Raw genomic sequence first — 21,266 nt, forward strand, 5'->3', positions numbered from 1 at the left:
CTTTCTTTCTTTCTTTATTTCTTTCTTTTTTTCTGTCTTGTTCATTTTCCCTATTTTTCTCGTTCTGTCTCTCTCGCTTTTTTTTGTCTCTTATTTTTTTTCTGTTTTCCTTCGTTCAATCGAAGCTTACTTTTTTCATGCACGCCATGCGTGCGATAAAATCACCGAAAGAACTCCCGCTTATTCGTGCGTCACACTGCAGCGTTGAAGCGAAATCGAATTCTTTTCTTCCGCCAAACAGAACGCGAATTGTGAGGCAGACAGTAAAACAAACACACACACTCACACACACATAAAAACGACAGTGCTCGAAACGCTGCTGTCACATCGCTTCCCTTCGCAGCAGTGAGCCATCTTTACCACGAAAAGGGCGAAGACATGACTAGGAAGCCTTCCCCAGACGTACGCGAAACTGAAACCTACCACCAGCCGAGCTACAGACGATCGAATGGAAAGGATATCATTCTGGCCGGGTTTTGAACCTGATCGCGTACCCGTCGCGTTTACGACGGAACATGCATGCTAAGAAGTTGTGTTCCTTCTTTCCTTGGTTTCGTCTCTACATTGCTCCGGAAACAGTAAAAGGCGGCCCAGGGCAACAATGCACGTTCACCGGGGCTGTGAACTGCAAGCCCGCAGTCATGAATAAAATCGTACGACGGAAGGTTCAGTAGAAACTAGAAAGTCGGGCGAGTTGGTTGTTCATCTTTGGTGTAGAACAGAGCAGAAAGACGACGGACAGAAAAGATGAAGGGCCGGTCCTGTTCATCCCTTTTCTGCCCGTCGCCTTTCTGCGCTGATTACACCAAGGCTCAGTAGAAACTGGGATTAAAAAAAAAAACAAAGAAAAAAATAAAAAAGAACCAAATAAAAATGACTAAGCAATGAATGGGCATTCTCTGCAATCGTTTAAACCTCACGAATATACTTAGAATTCACTACAATCTGGCATCAAAGTATTAAATGTCAAGTTATAATCACTGTGAGTGAGATATCTTACCAGGCGTTCATCTTAAGCGCAGAAAAATACACGGACACAGAAGACAAGGACAAGCGCTACTTCGGGCTACTTCCAATTAGCCCGAACGCAAGCCCATCTTACCAGGGTTGTGCGTCGGTCGGGCGGCATGCAACATGCGCGGTATAGTCAGGCGTGCACCTCCAGTCCACGTGACATCACCCGCAGTGTACGTCGTATATACGTGAAGTTTGCGTGAGCGTGGCCAGCTACATAAGTGTAGAGAAAAAGTGTGGATTCATATACAAAAACTTATACTTGGCGAGTTAATACAGACCACATTACTGGGGACGTGCTTGATGTCTGGTTGCGGTGGCTCGCGGTCCGTGGAAAGAGGGGGGATAATTTTACACGTTCAACAAGCGTCTTACCTTTCAACTAATAACACGCACATAACCTACATTGTTTTACTATCTGGTGAATGATACGACGTAACCAACGTTAACGCTCTAACTATAATTCTTTTTCTTCTTGCGCGGGATGCCTTTCGCCTTTTATATTTTCTTTATCGCGTGCTTTCAGTCTTCGCTCTTCTCTACGATATTCCTGCATCCACCATCTTCGGGTATTCACGCGCCCTCAATTTTGAGTGCCGCGTTTAGTCGCCGGAACCCCATTGCGCCAATAGGAAATGTTGCGCTAATAAGGTGCAGGCTGACCTAACCAAGAGTAATGATATAGCACACAGGTTCGACGCAGGTCTGAGAAAGTGGATTAAGGCAGCCCTTTACGAGTGCTCGGAGGAGATCCCAGAACACGTCTAATTAGCGTCACGGAGAGCCAATTACTTTCCACCAAGTTCGTAGGAACGAAGTTCGCTTCATTTTTCTTCGATTCATAACGGAATATGAGCACGCCTAGCTTAATTTAATAAGCCCTGTTTTTCTAGCAGCAACCTGTAAAGGTGAAACTCTCAATTTCTCGTCTCTTCGACGTGGTTTTTTAATCGTTATTACTGTTACTTCTTTTGCTCCTTTTTTGTTTTTTATTGAAGCCGGTTGAATTTTGTACCGGCATTAAAGAGGCAGACTTCGAATGGATGGAGCTGAGTTTAGGGAAAAAATAGGAATTAAACCAGGCGCAGACATTTATTTACATAATCATATTACACTGTATTTTACATACATTGATGTACTAAGTACGAAGCTAAGTTGCCATATATTTTTCTAGACCTGCGAACTAATTACAGTTGGGACTTGTGCATGTTGGTCCGGTGATTTTTCTTTTTCACATGTGAAACGTTAGCAATTAATGGCTATAAGCTCGCGGCGCGTGACGCACAGTGCGCTGAGGGTGTGTTAATTGCACGCAGTACGTTGTTTCCTATTCCGCAGCTTTCTCTCCAACGCTGCAAAAAAAAAAAAATTCTCGACAGGTACCATGCGGGAAATAATCCAGTGAGACATTTAGAATGAGCTCTACATTCTTCTTATTTACGTGTCTGCGTTTATAAACACGGATAACGGGTTTGTTTGCTAGACCTAATGCAACAATATATCATCCCAGAGCAGTGAAAATGCTTGACCTTCCTGTCTATAATGGCCGGCACGTAGCGAGCTCCCTTGCGCGGGCGGTTTCTCGGTGTTTTTAATTCCTTGTGTTCGTTGTGTAGACAAAATCGGCTGAGATTTCGTCCGCTTGCCAAAAAATGCTGTCCGAAAAGCTCCCGACAGGGCCAGATCTGTGCCTCCAGAATACTAACCACGAGGCTGACAATACTTTGCCCAAAATTTATATGCTGTTAGCTTGTTTGTATAGTCTTGAACAGATTAAACTGGGCTCCAGAGACATTTTAGGGCACCGCCGCAATCGATTTTAGCACTTCGAAGAGTTACCAACAACCACGAAGACACCAGCTTGACTTCAGGTGTCACTATTGGTCGCTTCCTGTGGCTAGTTGGCTCCGGCACTTCTCTACTGACATCATCAAAGTAAGCGGAAGGGCGCGAACTTTAAAAGCACACTCCGTCTCAACTTAGCAAATTATTTAGCCGCTTAGGATATATGTCCAGACTACCGACCCAAAAGCAATATCGTGATCTACGGACGTAAAAAAAACGGCATGTCACGCAGTTCGGTTACCTGAGACGGGAAACGACGTCATTCTTTAAAGTTTTAACGACCGTTGCGGCAACAGTCTGAACCCGGCCTTACAGTGCATTTACCTACAGGGTATACGTACATACATCGTTGCCATCACGCATTGACATCGCGTTTCACGCCTTTAAGCGTGAAACGCGATAGCGTTATCAGGCACCATTCGCATCGCATTATCATTCGCTTGGCACGCTCTTGAGTCGCACGTAACTGTTATGGCACAACAATTCTTTGATGATTAATTGATTAGTTTAACGCGCCGACGCAACGCAGTCGATGAGGCGCGCCGTAGAGGAGGGCGCCGGATTTATTTTGACCACCTGGGGATCTTTAACGTGCGCCGAAATCTCGTACACACGGGTGTCTTTGCTTTTCGACTCCACCAGAAAAGCGGCCGCCGCGGCCGGGAATCGAACCCGTGACCTCGTGCTCAGCAGCGCAACGCCTTAGCCACTGAGCCACCGCGGCGGGTGACACAACAATCCTTTATTTGTACGGCGCCCGCGAGCGGTGAGAACTTTCCAGGAGTTTCATCGGGAGCAGGAGCGTGAATCTACGCAATTTTTCACTGACGGTCAACACCGCCAACGCCGCCAACGCCGCCGGCTTTTCTGTGACACAGGGCCCTTAACGCCACGCGTTAAACTGTACCATAACGCCACTTTAAGTTCATTTTGTTAGTATACTTAAGCCATTTCTCGAAGACCATAATGCGCTTTTTACGGCGCAGATGCCGCTCGCTTGGTGTAACGCATGCACTATAGGTCCCGGCGTGTCACCCGCAGGCGAGCGCGTGTTGCTTAGCGAAGCGCCATTGATTGCCCTCTTCGGAATCGATGGCTGCAGGAAACACGAGGTGCCTTGCCCCAAAAACTCTTGTAGCTGCGACAACAGCGATTGAACTTGCGGAGAAAAATGGAGAGACCGGAAGTGGGGAAAAGCAAGGCGGCGGGGAGAAAGTGCGCGATCGATTCGCTGCAAGCGTGCGAGCGGCGCTCTCCGCTCGTGCGCCGACGCTTTATTAGACGCGCACAGGCGTGAGTGTGCATGCTGCAGGAAGGCAACCGCAGCAGGGAGGAAAGGCCGCTTCCGATCTGCTGCGAATTCAGGCTCGGAATAAACGGAATCACTCGGCGTTTTTCCATTACTTTTTCTTGAATCTCTGTAGTCGATTTCTTTTCTTGTAGGGCTGACAAAAACCTACCTGCTATTTTTTTTTTTAAACGAAAGTGTTTTATTCCGGGAAACACAAACGCTTGAGTTACGCCATATCCGTCACGGAAATGACGCCAGCACAACGAACCAAGCGGCCTGTAAAGGGTGCACTCCTGCAAACAAGGTCTTCTTGTGGGGAAGCAACCTTTAGAACTAAAGAGTGCGTTATACTTAGGGTTGTTCGTTTTCGGGTTTTATATTTTAACGCAAAAGTGTTTAATACCCGGATACACCAACCGGTGCACCAACGTCAACAACCTTTGCCTCACCAACGCTGACAGAGACTACCGATTCTACCACGGAGACGACAACATCGACAAGAACATGATGGACGAGTTTCGGCTCCTGGAGAACCACCGCCTACTCACCGTAACACAACAATACTTGCGTGCCTTTGCCACCGGTGTGGATCCGGACGCGGAATTCCCCCTGGCGCTACTAAACACCAGATCACTCAACATAACGGAAACACAATGGAACCACACGGAACCCTAATGATGCTTCACATCCTCATCAGGGTTCCCCACGGGAAGATGGTGTAATTTTTTAACGCGTCTTTTTTGTTTGCACTCCCAAAAAGCGAGCACACATCCACTGTTAATTAAAAGAACACTGCAAACATCAGTTATGTATTGACATGCTTCGTCAACTATGCCTAATATTATGAAGCAACGTGGAAAACTGGGCCTGTTGGTTCATGATTTAGGATTTAAAAACCAGCCAAGAAGACGGAGACACAAGGAAAGAAACAGACAGGACGATGCTGGAATAACAACTGAATTTTATGAAGAAAACAAGAACCTCCCCCAACCACAAGCTGCTCATGGGCAGAACCCAACAAGTGATACTTATCGCTTCGTACATGACTAAAGATAAAGTCCGCGACAATGCATAAGATCGAACAACACGCAAACAAGAAAGTATCACACATTACCCGCCAAGAAAAGAAAATTCCTTGTCAGAAAGGCTCAAAGATGCAACGCTTATGCAGCGCTGTTGTCCCGCAGTCCTAATATAGAAAGCCTCTAAAATCTCACGCTCAAACTTGGTCCGGCCACGTCCTAAGATTGCAGTTTTATCAAACATGGGTGTGCAGCGACTATCGCGACAATCGCGACAATCGCGACAATGGGTTGGCGAATGATCACGGTTTGAAGAGTTAAGAGAAGCACAGTGCTCCCTAGTCCTGTCGTTTATACATCGCCCTGTTTGTACGATGTATACTCTGCCGCACGCCAAGAGAATCCGATAGACCACGCCCGTGGTGCACGGAACATGCCTGGTTGTGCACTGGACTTTCCATTTATCTCCCTGCTCTACTCGAGAACACAAACCAGAGAGCTTGCGCGGGGCTGAAAACACTTGTGGTTTGTGGTTGTGGTTGGGGGAGGTTCTTGTTTTCTTCATAAAATTCAGTTGTTAGTCCAGCATCGTCCTGTCTGTTTCTTTCCTTGTGTCTCCGTCTTCTTGGCTGGTTTTTAATCCCTAATATTATGTTTTTACTGAACAATGTTGACAAATATGAAGCTTATTTCTAGATTTATTCAATTGAAAAAGTTGTGTCTATTTAGACGTTTCGCTCGAGAATACGTTCAACTTTGGCCGCGTGACTGAATCGAAGGACATACATACATACATACATACATACATACATACATACATACATACATACATACATACATACATACATACATACATACATACATACATACATACATACATACATACATACATACATACATACATACATACATACATACATACATACATACATACATACATACATACATACATACATACATACATACATACATACATACATACATACATACATACCAAAGTTTTTGCATTTTAGCAGTCCAAGAAAAACTATCGTCTTCAAAAACCTCGCCTGCTACCTTTTGCGGAGTTTCATAACTTCAAAACTCCATTGAAGTGTGTTGCATGGTGCATTCGTTCTTCCTTCAAGAAGGTTGATCCTCTCACTCCATTTTTGAGACCTTCGCAATGTGCCCGCCAGGACGACAAAACGCAAAAGCAGGGGCATTTTACAGCGAAGCTGTATATGTCTTATCCCCCGCGTTCTCGCGGTCGTGTGGATGCTTTAATCAGCGGCGCGAATTGAAAAATATCTCCCGAATGAAAAATTTCATAAAAAGTAAGAAAAGGTCTCGGGGCCTTCATATTTTTATGTCTCATGTAGAAATCTCCTCCCAATAATGCATTTGTGTGCAGAGGTGAAGCCGACTTTTAAAACAATCGCTGTAAGCGTGGTTTTTGTAAGCTGGCTTTCCCACATCACGTGTTCCGCAGTGAAGTCCGATCATGCAGCCCCACTTTTATACTCCTCTCCACCGCCGCCGCCTCTTTCCCGAGTGCGCGGCGTCTCTCTCCCCCTGCCAATGCGCGATTCCGCGCGCTCCTCGGCAGCCACCTGTGGCACGGCGTACTAGAGGTTGAGCTGTGATTGTCGTAGCCACGCTATAATAAAACTTCATTGTCTCTGTTCGACAATCGTATGTGTCCTAAGCCAGTGACCTAGAGATCGGACCCCTGTACTTATAATTAAATATAGCAAATGCCCAATATATAAATAAACACCGACGTAGCGAATCCAACAAGACCGCCAGCATGGCTGGACTTCCCTCTTCCCAGGGTGAAAGGGATCTAATTTTTTATGTCGGTAAAGACGTTAAAAAACATCAATATACAGCCCACTATGCGAGTGGTGTTTCGCGGATTCTGGAAAGGCCCTAGAACAAAAAAAAATGTTCTAGAAGTTATTCTCGTAAAGTTAGTCATTTGCACGCTCCAGATCTCCGCACACACAGCTCATTTTATAGGATTTTTGTTCGATGCATGTTCGACCGCCACATCCGCTTTGTTTATTCAGAATAAAAGGCATTGTTCTAGAGCCAATTCTCTTCCACGCGCATTGCGAAAGCAGCACCGTCTTGGGACGTTTTACGACAGGTAACGACAGAATTGCACCTTATTTCAGGAAACCGAGCCCGCATTGTCACCGATCCTGACATTAGAAAGAGCAAATGAGCGACGACGAAATGACACATCCAAAACGTTAGAGCGCGAGGCAGTGAACAGTTTATGGCAAAACGTTTTATTGTTTCTCGGAAGCTTTGCCTAACGTAAGCGGTATCAGCGCCATTGGCAGTGATAAGTTTCGTCATTCCGGTAGTACAAACCACATCAACGTCTCAGCCACGCCGAAATGACAGTTGCTGCGTGTTTCGCAAATGACGCGGAAAATTTCCACCCAGCAAGGAAGTTTCAAGACAAAGCGCTTTGCAGCTGGAGGCCGTGTGTGCCGTTAAAGCTGCCCGGAGCTCGGAATAAGCTGTCCTATGGTGTTAATGAGTTTCGGCACCGCCTGCTTCTCGTTTTACGTGCCGGCGGAATAATGGCGGTAATTAGATTTTACAGCTTCCTAGTCTCAATCGCACTTTTTACGTGGTTCTTTTCCAGCTTTAGTTTCAGCGACGAGAATAGCCTATTGATCAAGCTGGTAGGTTCGACGAAGGCAATCAAACAAAACAGCACGCGAAATTTAATGACTACGGCGTATACTTTCTTTAACCGCAGATCGGAAGTTCCATTTTTTGTTTTCCGTCGCGGCCTTTGAAAGTGCGACCTCTAGTTCGCAGGAATATATGTCGTCGTCTAGAATTGCGCTGTCGTTTTGCATGCGCGACCGTGGCCCTTGAAATGCAAATCGTCGCGACGGAAAAAGACGCCAGTTCGCTGCGCCAGTAGGCGGAGGCGGACGAATTACTCCTGGAATACGTTACCGGCGTCTCCGCTATGCGCGGCCCACTCTAAAGCGTAACATCGGCCGCGCTATACTTAGACGCTTCCGAAAAGGAGACGTTGCGTAACTGAAAGCTACAAAGCTCGCCCTGGAAATAACGAGGTGGTAACGGATTTTCTCTCCTGCAAGCTGACGTGGGCGTTGTGTGGTTTCCCGCCACGCACGCACACAAACACACACACACATGCAAACAAACGTTTATATGTACGGGTGTTGCGTACGTGCACGCGCACGCAACACACGTACATATAAACGTTTGTGTGTGTGTGTGTGTGTGTGTGTGTGTGTGTGTGTGTGTGTGTGTGTGTGTGTGTGTGTGTGTGTGTGTGTGTGTGTGTGTGTGTGTGTGTGTGTGTGTGTGTGTGTGTGTGTGTGTGTGTGTGTGTGTGTGTGCGCGTGCGTGCGTGTGTTGTAGCAGAGAAACAAGCATGTACAGCATAGCAAAGTGCCAGAGCTCATTTAAGAATAATATAGTTTCGATAACCTGCTGTACGCGTCCTCGGTGCTTTGGGTTTCCCGTTCCGTTATGGGGACACTTGCACGGCTGCCATGAACCATCGACCTCGTGCCGGGGAGCAGATTCGTGCGCTGGTTTAATTGCGCTGCGAACAAAACAAAAACATCGCGAGCTTATTAAACAGAGCGTCGACTCCGCCAGTATATGATCGACCTCTCGGTGCTCATGTGGAAACTATAATCAGACAGGCTGGACATTGTGGGGGCCGCCGCGGTGGTTAAGTGGATAAGGGGTTGGCCTATACTGAACACAAGGTCGCGGCTTCCGTTCCCGGCTTCGGCAGCTGTTTGTCTGATCGAAGCGTGAAACACCGATTCCCTGTGTGTCAAGGTTTCGGCGCTCAGTCAGAAAGCGCCAGGCCGCCTAAATTAGCCAGTGAGCCCCCATTACGGTGAAATTCGTAGCCTAGGTGTCGATTTAGGCCGCAATACCCACATTTGAATTTTGGCAAAACCTCTTGCTCGTTTCTTCCTTACCAAAATGTCTTGCAGTACCTGCACAAGGCCTCTGATATTTTTTTTTCGGCGATGAAGATCGGGTATTCCAAATAGTGTTCCCAATGAGTACAAACACTGATTCTCCTGCCTGTATTCCCGAGTGAGCTCTCTTATATGATACCGTGCACTTCCTGCCTTCGTCGGAAGGAGGAGCTCTGACTGAGCGTTGAGGTCCTTGCGCACGCTTAGCGACAATGATTTATGCACTAATTGAACGAGGAAGTAGCACCCAAATCAAGGGTTTATCGCGCTGCGTGTTTGTTACGTACGGAGTACAGGACACGTAGCGCTTTTTTGTTGTTGTTGTAATTGCACGTGTCACCGCTCAGTGAAGCACCGAGAATGGAAACACACGCTTCCGACTTCGTAACCGGATTCTTTCCTTCTCCGCTGAGTTAGTTCTCGACCGTTTGGATGGCGCTGTCACAGCGCTGCTGCTTAGCCCGGAAAGACCGTCCACGTTATCTTTATCCTGATCCCCCGATCAGTCACCGGCAGGAGTAATAGCTCGGGGCACGGGGCCTTGGACAGAAAGCTCCCCCGAGTGCTGCCGCTGTGCGTCCGTGTCGACTCTGTGTGGGTTGTTCAACGCGCGGGCTGAGATCGCGCGTGCGTGCGTCTGTGTGCAGCCGGGCACCAACGCACGAAGGCTGGGCACCCATTTTTTTTTCTTTATCCTTTCGCTTCCTAACTGCAAGGACGTAACGCTTGAATCACCAAAGCCTACGGAACAGGCGAAGGGGACGTGGAAAGAAAGGAAAGTGGCCCGGGAAGAAAATCTCCCTGCACTAGCAAAGAGCTCGTGTCCCCGCGATACCGCATCGCTCGCTTGTTAGAGGCGTAATCCTCGCAACTCCCTACCTTTTCTTTTTTGGCTTTGCGATATTACCCGTCGCGGAGGGTCAGTAGCTAAGGCGTTGTGCTGCTGAGCCTGCAGGAACGCGCGTTCGATATCTGCCGCAGCGGCTGTTGTTCAGATGGAGAGGCGAAAAGCGAGAGCACCCGTATGTCGAGATTTCGGTGCGTGTTGAAGATCCACAGGTGGTCAAAATTAATCCTGAGACCTTCACTATGGTGCGCCTAATGGCTCGCGTGTACCTTCGGCGCGTCACCACCTTCCCACCCCCCTAAAAAAATTTAAAAAAAAACGTGTTTCAGGCGCGCTGAATATCTAAAGAATCAGCAGGCACTGACATAGAGTACACATAGATGCGCATGAAATGGCTTATTTGTTTTTATTCGGCGCTGTCGTCCAACAAGGTCATAAATCTCATGGGCAAAAACGCCCAACCAGGTGATCTTTCAATTGGTATAAGGATGAACCGAATCTGCAACATCGGGGGGGAAGGAGCAGCATGTGCAGTGTTTAAGCTACAAGCTAACCCACTTTTTATCCATTTCTTTTCACCCTCACAGCGTCGTGTATTGTTATCTCAGTTACACATTATTGACTTGATGCCTGGAAGAAAAAACAGAAGACGAGTTTCGCTTACCGTCACTGCCAGCGTAACAACCCCAGTGATTAAAGCGCGGAAAGACGATACACAAGAAGAGGACAACACAAGAAGAGGTCTGTCTGCGCTTTAAACATGAATCAGATCTAACTAGCTCAACTTTCCGTTCTACTGAACCCCTATAACCCGAACGCGAGTTCACGACTGTGTTCAATTTCAATTTAGTTAGCGGTCCTCTATTACCAAAATAACCCTCGTTATTTTACATTGTGTCAAACTGTCAAATCGTTCTTCCTTCTGGTGATTTCGATCCACATTTTTCACTTTTATTTTTCTGCAGAGCCTTCCTTCTTCCGGCATGACTATTTTGTTAACAAGCCGTCACTCCAATGAAGCAGCATTTATTCGTCGAAGTAACCCTGAACCGGAACGTCACCATTTTATGACAGTGATGTCTATTATGGCGTTCAAACTTGGCGCCAAAGCTGCATTTATTCGCCGAAGTAACCCTGAATCGGAAAGTCAGTATTTTATGACAGTGATGTCCATTATGGCGTTCACACTTGGTGCCAAAGCTGCGTTTATTCGCCGAAGTAACCCTGAATCGGAACGTCAGCATTTCATGACAGTGATGTCCACTATGCCGTTCAAACTTGGCGCCACTTCACACAAGTGGAAACCTGCTATGCATGATGGGGAGAAACAAGAGCGAAACATGTGGTGCCACAAGCTTGAATCTCTAAATCAATGGAAAAGGGCGGCCTCGCACAATCGAAGCAAACCATCCAGGAGGAACGAAAAACAAACATCGCGTGCATCTGGTCCAGGCAGTGATAGCCAACCCAGAGCTGTTAATACTGATAATTGCGGCACCACCAACGCGGCAAGGCGAAAGGCGTGCGATTATAAATGAGCGTCTAACGTCCAACTAACTTCCGCGCACAAGAGCACCACAGGGGCAGCTCCGCTACCACCAAACTCGCGCGCGCGGTTCTCAGCTTCTGTTCTCTCCAAGCCATAATTCTTCCTAATGGAATACGGCAGCGCATGCAGCCAGCACCGCGCATTTTCCGCTCAAAGTGATCGAATAGTAATCTGCGACTCGCGCGATAAAAAGACTCCCCGGCGATTGCGTCTCGTTTGTGTTTGACTCTCGCGGACGTCTCGAGAAAGACATTAGCGCGCCGTACACTCGATGAAGCCGAAGCAGTGCGAAAAGGGGCCATTACAACCCGGCGAATGCTGCAATGAATGTGGTTCCACGCTATCTTGTTCTCGTTTTCGGCAGGCGTCTGGGACGGCTTTATAGGTCGGTCAGCGTTGACCAGACGCGGACTAACGCGGCTCTTACTTGGGGCGATGCTAAGAGGAAGTAATTCCGCAAGTGATGCTATAACCCGCGGTGATGTAACGCGCCGGCCTCGACGGGAGAAGTGTGACGATGGTTGAGCATCTCGTATTGCGGTCCCAGTACGGGCTCAAAAAAAGAAAGGGGGAAAAACTCGCGGGCCCCCGTTGTAATGCGAAAAACAAGGAAAGCCTAGGGTGTGCATAAAACGTCGGGATTTATTTCTCGAGCCAGCGAGACTATGACAGCAGGAAAATACCGAACATTTAAATTGCGGATAGTGATGCACGGGTGTTAAAAACAACGTGTTTTGGTTCGATGAGCCTGTTGCTCGACTTTTCTCAGTGATTTTACAAGAACAGGCGTTTCCCGCAATGCGACGACGCGAACAATTATCTGTTGCGTCTATTGCTACTACTTTTACCGTAACAAACAAAAAGATGTATGAAGGCGCTTTTTAAATAAGGAACGTTCTGCATTGATTGCATCAAACGTTATAAAAGGAATGTGAAAAAACCTCTTCCGAACAACTTTATTACGTTCTGACAAGGGTGAGTGAGCGAGAAATTTTTTTTCTAAGAAACCATTCGCCACAACTTGATTTCATAGAAGTGTAAAAAATACGCCAAGGAGGATAAGTGATGAGATGCTGTACAAGCGGAACGCCAAGCGGTCAAGAGAAGCCCGGGAGGAGTGAGCGACAGCCCTGCTCGAATCCGGAGAGTGTGCCTACCTTCAACAGGGTATCCTTTTGGATGTGCGGGAGCTGACGCTCGGAGCACACTTGTTCTGCCATCTCGTCGCCGCTGTCGCCGACGCCGCAGCAGCCGCCGACGCCGCTCCCGATGGGCTGTGGGAAGAGACCAGCTGGACCGAAGAGGAGGGGCCGCCGCTGATGCTCAGGCGCTCATCTCGCTTCTCCGCTGCGCTACCGCCGTCACACCGCGCTGCCGCCACAGGACAACGCCACGCGCTACTGCCGCTCGATCTCTGCCCACCCGCGATTCTCCCCCGCTCCGGCTCCTCTCTCCTCCCCCTCGCCGGGCACTTCACCTCCTTCCCGGACTGCCGCGTAACGAAGCTCGCCGCCAGGGGCGTCTCAGGAGATGCCCGAGCGGTTCCTCCACTGAACGCAGCGATGAAGACGCAGGCACGCGGGTCGTGCAGCCTGTTTCTGTACCGAACGAAAAAGCAGCCTTTGTATTGACCCGGCCCGTGCTCCTGGCGCCACCTTGCGACGCTTGGAGCAGACGTCAAGACGAGGCATCGGTCTCCTGTTGAGCTGGTTGTAGCGCCTTATCTGTAGGTGGCCTTGCCGGCCTTGCGTCGTCTATCGACGGGTGAACGCTCCCCGCCAACGTCCATGCGTCTTAGTATAGTGTATGCGCTATAGTCTCAGTCCTTATTCGAAAGGCCAGCTCTCTTGTGTGAGCCTACCTTGACCGACGCCCCACGGTGCTGACGATTTTGACAGGCCCCCATGGCAGCATTGGCCGACGCCGGTTTCAGGCTTCATGTTTCGGAAATACCGCTCGAAACGGCTGGGCTCAGTAGGGTAGAAATCCCCTACAGCGGGGGTGCATGTAGCAACAAGAACCAGTGCCAGAGCTTAAATTGCCTTCAATTCCGTGATCCAAGTGATCAGTTGTATTAAACCGGGGTTGAGGGAGAAACCAGGGTTAGGAAGGCTCTGTAGACGCCTTCTGGAATTCTGTTATGACACTCTGATTTAGCACGTGTTTACTTCGCCAAATTATCACATTCATAAATTCTAAGAACAGCTCCTGAATCCATATACAAGAGCGTAGTTCTGGATTCCTGAAAAAAAAAATGTGCAAATTTTTACAAACCACGGCCTAGAACTGTGCGAAGCGTATAAGAGGGGGCCACAATCTAAGTCAAAATAAAGAGGGGAACTAAACCAACTATGAAAAATTAAAAAGAAAACGTATAAAACTTTATGACTACACTAAAGATAAGAAACTGTGATGCGTAAAAGTGCTGAGGATTAAAAATCAACAACACAGCTTCAACTAAAGAAAGTGCAAGGGCCAATAATTATAGAATCTTTTATTGATTGTTGGTTTCGGGTCATACATATATGGAAACCAGAGGACAATTCAATAGCTTTGCCTCGTTAAAAGGGGGCTTCGACGTCCGAAGGCATTGCCAATTTTCGGTTCAAATGCCTTGCAAAAACTGAGAAGCATGTCGGGTATTTTAAATTCGGGAAACTTATGTAGGCAGTGAGGCGTGTTTTTTAAAGGCTGCTGATATTTACAACGTTAAATATACAGGGTGTCCCAACTATCATGCACCAAGTTTTAAAAAAAGAGTAATGGCGTAACTCGAAGAAAACCTAGTGGATAATGTTTGCAGTACTGTGAAGAAGCGGTGACAAATTTTTTCGTTAATGAGACTTAACTAATTATTTGTAATTAATTATCTAACTCGATAATTACTGTCCTAATCACTGAAGTGTCAATGAGGCATTTGTAGGTATCGACGAGAGGCATCTAACTGCGGTATTTTCAGTGACGAACTAATTGCGTACACATTTATTCTGACTGATAAAGGAAACCCGCGAAATATGAAAAATACCACGTGACGGCGCGCCCGCGCGCATCGTAAAGCAACGCCCTCAAACAGGCTGCCTCTGAATTAGCCAGAATGAAATAAACAAAAGAAAGAAAGAAGAAATCGCCACCGAGTTTGTGCCTTATCTGCACACGCGCCTTATCAAGGTGATACGCTGTCTCTTCGGGCGGGTAACACGCGAAGCAGTTGCTTTCAATCAGCTTATTTGGGGACGCTGCTTTACAATGCGCGCGGATGCGCGCGGATGCGCCGTCACGTGGTATTTTTCGTATTTCGCGGGTTTTCTTTATCAGTCAGAATAAATGAGTACGCAATTATTTCGTCGCTGAAAATACCGCAGTTAGATGCCCCTCGTCGATACCTACAAATGCCTCATTGACACTTCAGTGATTAGGACAGTAATTATCGAGTTAGATAATTAATTACAAATAATTAGTTAAGTCTCATTAACGAAAAAATTAGTCACCGCTTCTTCACAGTACTGCAAACATTATCCACTAGGTTTTCTTCGAGTTACGCCATTACTCTTTTTTTAAAACTTGGTGCATGATAGTTGGGACACCCTGTATACGGTGCATGCCTATGCGGAGCGCCAAACATTCTGACTTGCCCGTCCACATAGACACTTGTGAGCATTCGCGCTGCTGCTTTTGCTAAAAAGTATGAGTTACAATGTTGCCAGCACTGCGGAGCTGGATAGTTCACAAAGAAGCTCCCTTTATAACGCAGGATACGTCGAATCACCTTCATTACCACTGTCGTCCTTTGGGCGTAAACTTTTTAGACAAAAGTCCATCTGGTGACTTCCGCACACTCTATGAGCCAAAGAGTAACGCTTATGCGCTGGTGTTATCACTGGTTATCACGGAGGTAAGATAGTTAAGATCGAAGAACGATGTGGTTTACTAAGTATACTAGCGTAATTTGTTTGACTCTCTCCGCAGTTTAAGAAACTACGTATAAAGAAGATCAAAGATGAATGAAGTAGCCACGATCGGGCTATGTTGGTGACCCAACTGGACGAGTCAAAAGTACTGTGATGACAAAAAAACTTGAGAAGAGGCTGGAATATATCAAAAGCTCTAAATTAGCACCTTTGAGTTACGCTCGCGAATTATAAACACTTAGTGATGTCATCAATACAACTACACCCAAAGAACACAAGTTAAAACAGGTGGTTTACGCACCGAGCCGACATTTTGCCGCAACATTTTAACGCATAAACTAGAGTGGCAGTCCTGACTAGAAGGAGATGGAGAGGGGTAGGCGGTTATTTTCTCTCGAAACAAACTTGACGACGTGCTGATTCCAAAATGGGAGAGTAACTTGGATAAAGGGGGATGGGTAGTCTTCGGCGTCCACACCACGCTTGCCAGGGTCTCAGAAAGTCCTTCAAATGTGACAGGTGTCTTTTACGGTGAGCAAGGCTTGCGTGCGCACAAACACAATCCCATTCAAAAGTTCCAGGTAGCACTTTACTTGTAGCACTTTGCTGGTAGCACTTTACCAGCAGCACATTGGGCACTGCTGCCCACCTCATGTTACGCCTCGGGGAGCCAAAAGGGGTAGAATAAGGGTGGTGTCATTTTAAGTATTCAAACTAAAGAGATTACTGAAAGTGCATGCGTTAAAAGGAGAAGCGCCACGCACCTCGGCAAAGTATACATCCTTACATACCGCCCCATAGGACGAAGTTTTAAACCGCCGCACTAGACGAGGGACGACTACATGAAGGAGACAAACTGTGCGCTAACTTCCAACTGTAATATACCACAAATCCCAACCACTACATATATAGCCCACTTATCCAGCAACACGCCTAATTTCAACCAACCAGGAAGTAGTCATCATGTTGCGAGCAACACAAATCAGGCGTGTTGCTGGATAAGTCTGGTATATATATGGTGGTTGGGTTTTGTGGTATTAAAGTTGGAAGTTAGCGCACAGTATGTCTCCGTTGTGTAGTTGTCCCTCGTCTACAGTGCAGTGCTCTAGAACTTCGTCATGTACCAACTCGCCCAAACCACTACTCTGCTGACCCCCTAGGACCCCACCGGGGAAGACTCCACAGGCCACACTGCTTGACTCTTTTCAGGGTACAGAAGCATAGAAAAGGAATACTAACTTCGCAAAGTCGCAGGGAACAAAAAAAATACAGGTACCACAACTAAGGCAGGGAACGTACCGGCGTTCCGGTCTATTGCAAAAAAAAAAAAAAAAGAAATGGGGCAAAGTATCTCTTCTTAATTTCCATCTTCTCAAAAAAGATAAAAAATAGTAACTTCGCAAAGTCGCAGAGGACAAAAAAAAAAAAAAAAGAGAGATTACAAGCACCAGTTACTAAGGTAGGGAACGTACCGGCGTTGAGTCTATTGCAAAAAGAATGGGGCAAAGTCTATCTTCCGAATTTCCATCTTCTCCGAAAAAGATAAAAAAAAAAAGGTCTCACCGAGATTTGAACTCGGATCGCTGGATTCAGAGTCCAGAGTGCTAACCATTACACCATGAGACCGAACACATTCCGACGCCGGGAATCGAACCCGGGCCTCCGGGGTGAGAGCTTGGTATCCTAGCCACTAGACCACGCCGGAAGACGGCTCGACGGGGTAGAGGAGGCGCTGCGTTATTTCGCGTGGCAAAGAGTTGTTTTATAAGTATATATTATTATGTTCTCTGAAGTATCACAAAGACGCCGTATCGCAGAGTACCAATAGCCTTTTTTATTTAAGACGGAAGCCTTACGTGGCCCATTCAGCGAAAAAAAAAAAACCTTTCACTAGCGCGAAGATGTCTTGTAGTGTTCTTGTCCTGTATATTTTGCACGCTGTTGATTTTGTGGTGAATTGCGCCCAACTAGCCCAACTGTCCACCCTTCAAAAGCGAGGCTGCGAGGCTGTATTGGTGCTGACGGGAATTCCACAATACTTGCTACAACTTCACGTCAATTAAGCTACGTAATTATGAAAAGTAGGTGAAACACCCGGCGTAATGTTGGAGTCGTTTTAGCGGCTAATTGTCATGTAGTTTGTATTTGGATACTTTCGATGGAACAAGAGTTACAGCAGTTTTCTGTAACCTTGCTTTCTCCGCAGACGGCCATGTACTGACAGTTCTTCCGGTGGGGAATTCCGGGTCGCGTCCAGTTAAAAAATTAGCATTTAGCATAAGCTTCAACCATGGCATAGGTGCGCTTGCGAGGCATTTGACCAATGACATCGCAGAAACCGACGCCTGCTTGCTCGTGCCGCCGCGTTACGCCAGTGTTGTCGGCTTTCAGTCAATCAGAACTCGCTCGAAATTCGCAGTGTGAAGGGGACAGCGGAGGCACAAAACTGTGGTTTCCTCCCCTGGACGTCTACAACTTCACTGCCAACTAATTATGACAAGTAAATGAAACTCGGCGTAATCATAGAGTTGTTTCAGCGGCCAATTTCTGTATAGTTTATAAGTACGTACATTATAGAGAGCTGCAGAGAATTTTACACTAGCTATGACAAGATTTTTTTTTTATTCTACGCAGCTCTGTCGGCGGACGCAAGCTATGGGAACCTAACCAAAGACAGCTTCGGTTTTTAAAACCTCAGTCATAGGAATCAGTAAAACACGAAAGTGAAATGTGCAGTGAAATCTGCAGCTGAGCATGATTTGCCGGTCGGCGGCTGTCTTGTGGATATGCTTGGCGAGCACGTCCTGCTGGCGGGTCGCTTCGGGAAAAGTGCACTGGCGTCATTTCCGTGACGGATATGACGTCAGTGAAATCTTGGGTACCCTGCATAAAACACTTTTGTGTTAAAATATAAAAACCGAAAACGATCAACCCTAAGTAAAACGCACTCTTTAGTACTAAAGTTTACTTCCCCGTCAGAAGACCCTGTGTACAGGGGTGCACCCTTTACAGGCCGCTTGCTTCGTTGTACTGGCGTCGCTTCCGTGACGGATATGACGTCACCGGAATCTTCGTGTAATATCCGGGAATAAAACGCTTTCGTGTTAAAAATTGGCACAGCTTAGGCTGTAGATTCAGCAGAGCTGGCGGCCTCTCTCCCTTCGTCGGAGACCCGGCTGTTGCACCTCACATGGATTTCCGAACTTGCCGATGAAAGTTGTCCATCACCGGCAGGCCCGGATCGTTTTGTCTGCAGCATTTCCCATCTCTCCCAAAGTGGACCGCGTTAGCACGCGCTATAACCCGCTGCAACCGGCTTCGTGAACTCGGCGTCTCTAGCGCGAGCTCGGCGTCTGTGCACCCGACTTCGAGCGCGAACGCACGTGAACTGGCGAAAAAATAAGCCCGCGAGAGATCACGCCACGAACGCTTGGCGGAGTGTTCTCGAAGGTCGAGCTGGCTGACACCGGGCGCTCCTCTCGCACGAGGTGCACGCTCACGTTGCGCTCGGTATTTTTCTTGTTTTTTTTTTGTTTTTTGTTTTCTGTGAGCTCCTCGTGCGGTGCAAGTTCACGCGCAAGATTGGCCGACGCCGGGCGCCCCTCACGAGGCGCACGTTCACGCGCGCTCGGTCTTTTTTGTACCCCACCCTCTACCCCGCATCTTGCAAATACTGCCCCCATCCTGGCACCCTATACCATCTGGTATGGGGGTGTCAACAAACCCCGTCCCTTACTCCCAATCCCCAACTTACTTACGAGCAGTGGGTGGCACAACTGACCAGCTCCGACCTCTCCTCCCAGCGTAGCTTGGTAGAGAGGGCCCGAGTGGCCAGTGCAGGCCAGGGTATAGGAAACCCCTCACCAGGCGGGTGCCCAGACAGCAGCACCTAAGGCTCGCATAAATAAAGTTTATTCCTCCTCCTCCTCCCTCAGACAATCAATAAAGCTATTTTTCCTCCTCTTGGTATTTTTTTTTCTGGTAACGCTATACGGCGGAACTAAAAGCTTAAGCAGCTCTGCTGTTACAGGGGCACCCGGGGGCCGTAACAGGAGGACGGCTCCCTGGGAGGCGTAAAGTTGCACGAGGCGTTCTATATTACGAGGCGTTCCGGATTGCGAGGATAGACTCGACATTTGCGAGAGGTGGTCGTCGCCGCCAGTATACCGCAGTTGAAGGGAGGGGAAGATAGAGAGAGAGAGAGAGAAGACGTTTATTGAAACAACAGAGACGGGGTAGGGGAGAAAAAGAGTTAGGAGCTGTGGGGGGCCATCCTAGTCCGGTAGACCGCGTGCCACGGCTGCCTTCCTCGCCCGAGAGATCAGGGCCTCCTGGTCTTCGAGCTGGCAGCTCTGCGACGCGCGCTCCCGCTGCTCAAGGGTAGGGGATCTGGGTGGTGGAGGGTTAGTGGGGCACGTCCAGACGAGATGAGCTGCGATGTTAGGCTCATCGCATTGGGGGCAAGCAGCGAAATTCACCATCGTCGTCAACTCTTGCAGGCCGGCATGAACGCACAGCTGAACGACTGAGACGCCTTGTTTCTCCTCGCGCTGCCGTCGCAAGGGGCTCAAGCAGGTGGAGAGGATCCGACTGGTGCAGATATTTGTTATCAGCAGGATCGCTTACTCATTCCCCGACTTGAACCGTAGTAAAAGGGAATTGCAGAATGTCAATCGCCTCATCCGCTGGAGATACAAAGCTGCCCTCCACCTCAATTCCAATGCAGCTACTGTCAGACTCAAGGGTCTTGGAATACACAACTCGGCAGAGGAGCTCGACGAAGCCTGTTTGTACGATTATTTGCCCGCCTACAGAAAACTCCCACTGGGCATCACATTCTCAACAAATTAGGAATAACCCCGTTCGACGACCTTGAAGCGAAATCTCCCCTCTCCAGCGACATGCACTCCAATCTCATCGTTAGACCAACCCCTCGCAACATGCATCCTGCGGGCCGTAGAGAACAATGAGCCTCTGCACAAACGTCTCCATTTCCGACCCGATGTGGTATATGATGATGCTGCCGAATATAGGCACCACAATGCCTACGCCATCGCTGCAATTAACGACTCCGCTAACCCTCCGCTCACCTCCCTGACCGCTAATACATATCTACCCAGCCACGGCGGAGGAGGCGGCCATTGCGTTAGCGCTGCCGACGAGGCCGATCGCATCAATAGTAATCTCTTATTCTAAGAGGGTCATTCGAAATTTCGCTAGCGGCCTAATATCGACGCTGGCCTTGCAAACTTTGCCACAAAATCCACCCATGCCCCCTAGTAGAGCTTATCTGGACTCCGGGACACGCTGGTCTCGAGGGAAATGAGGCTGCCCACACGCGGCTCGAGGGCTTACGATCCGAGCCGCGGGGTCCAGTCACGTTCCCTGCCACGGCGCGAGATCTGCCAGGGACAAAACTAGTCGCGCACAATGAAATTACTACCCATCACCGCCTCGCCCGCCCTAGATACGCTCCCGCCCATACCTAACTTGACCATTCTCAAGAACACACGTCTCGTCTTCTCCAGACAAGCACCTTCCCCAATCTCGGAAAATTCCACGTTGTCCACCCTTTACTACTATGTCCCTCCCAGAATGCCCTGCAAACGATGTCCTCTCCGCTCTTCCCTCACCCCCTATGGGGATGTCCTGAAGACCCGTTTTCTCATATTTCCTGTGAATAGCAGCGGGATAAGTCTGCGGTGGAGCAAACCGCCGTGGTCAAGCGAAGTAGCCACCCGGCACATAACATAATAGTATGCTTATCGAACACGCAATTCTTCGCCACGTGGTATAGGGCAGCGCGTATT

The 21,266-nt window shown here is 48.1% G+C and overlaps 1 protein-coding gene and 2 non-coding genes across 3 annotated transcripts in view; all 3 read right to left on the bottom strand.

Annotated features, from left to right (window-relative positions):
• The window catches only part of LOC144174100 (dual specificity tyrosine-phosphorylation-regulated kinase 4-like), a 148,639-nt gene extending 135,608 nt beyond the window's left edge, over positions 1–13,031 (bottom strand). Inside the window, exon 1 of the mRNA XM_077702550.1 lies at positions 12,706–13,031. Coding sequence (XP_077558676.1) covers positions 12,706–12,768 — 63 coding nt within the window. The 5' untranslated portion in view covers positions 12,769–13,031. The remainder of the gene's footprint in view (positions 1–12,705) is intronic.
• Positions 13,032–17,010: 3,979 nt separating this feature from the next.
• Trnaq-cug (transfer RNA glutamine (anticodon CUG)) lies at positions 17,011–17,082 on the bottom strand. Its single transcript has one exon. It is a non-coding gene; the product is annotated as a tRNA-Gln (tRNA).
• Positions 17,083–17,089: 7 nt separating this feature from the next.
• Positions 17,090–17,161, bottom strand: Trnae-cuc (transfer RNA glutamic acid (anticodon CUC)). Its single transcript has one exon. It is a non-coding gene; the product is annotated as a tRNA-Glu (tRNA).
• Between the last annotated feature and the right edge of the window lie 4,105 nt (positions 17,162–21,266).

The sequence above is a fragment of the Haemaphysalis longicornis genome, unplaced genomic scaffold (assembly GCF_048455015.1).
Source record: "Haemaphysalis longicornis isolate Haplotype H1 unplaced genomic scaffold, Haemaphysalis longicornis Haplotype H1 scaffold_3, whole genome shotgun sequence".
Lineage (NCBI taxonomy): Eukaryota > Metazoa > Arthropoda > Arachnida > Ixodida > Ixodidae > Haemaphysalis > Haemaphysalis longicornis.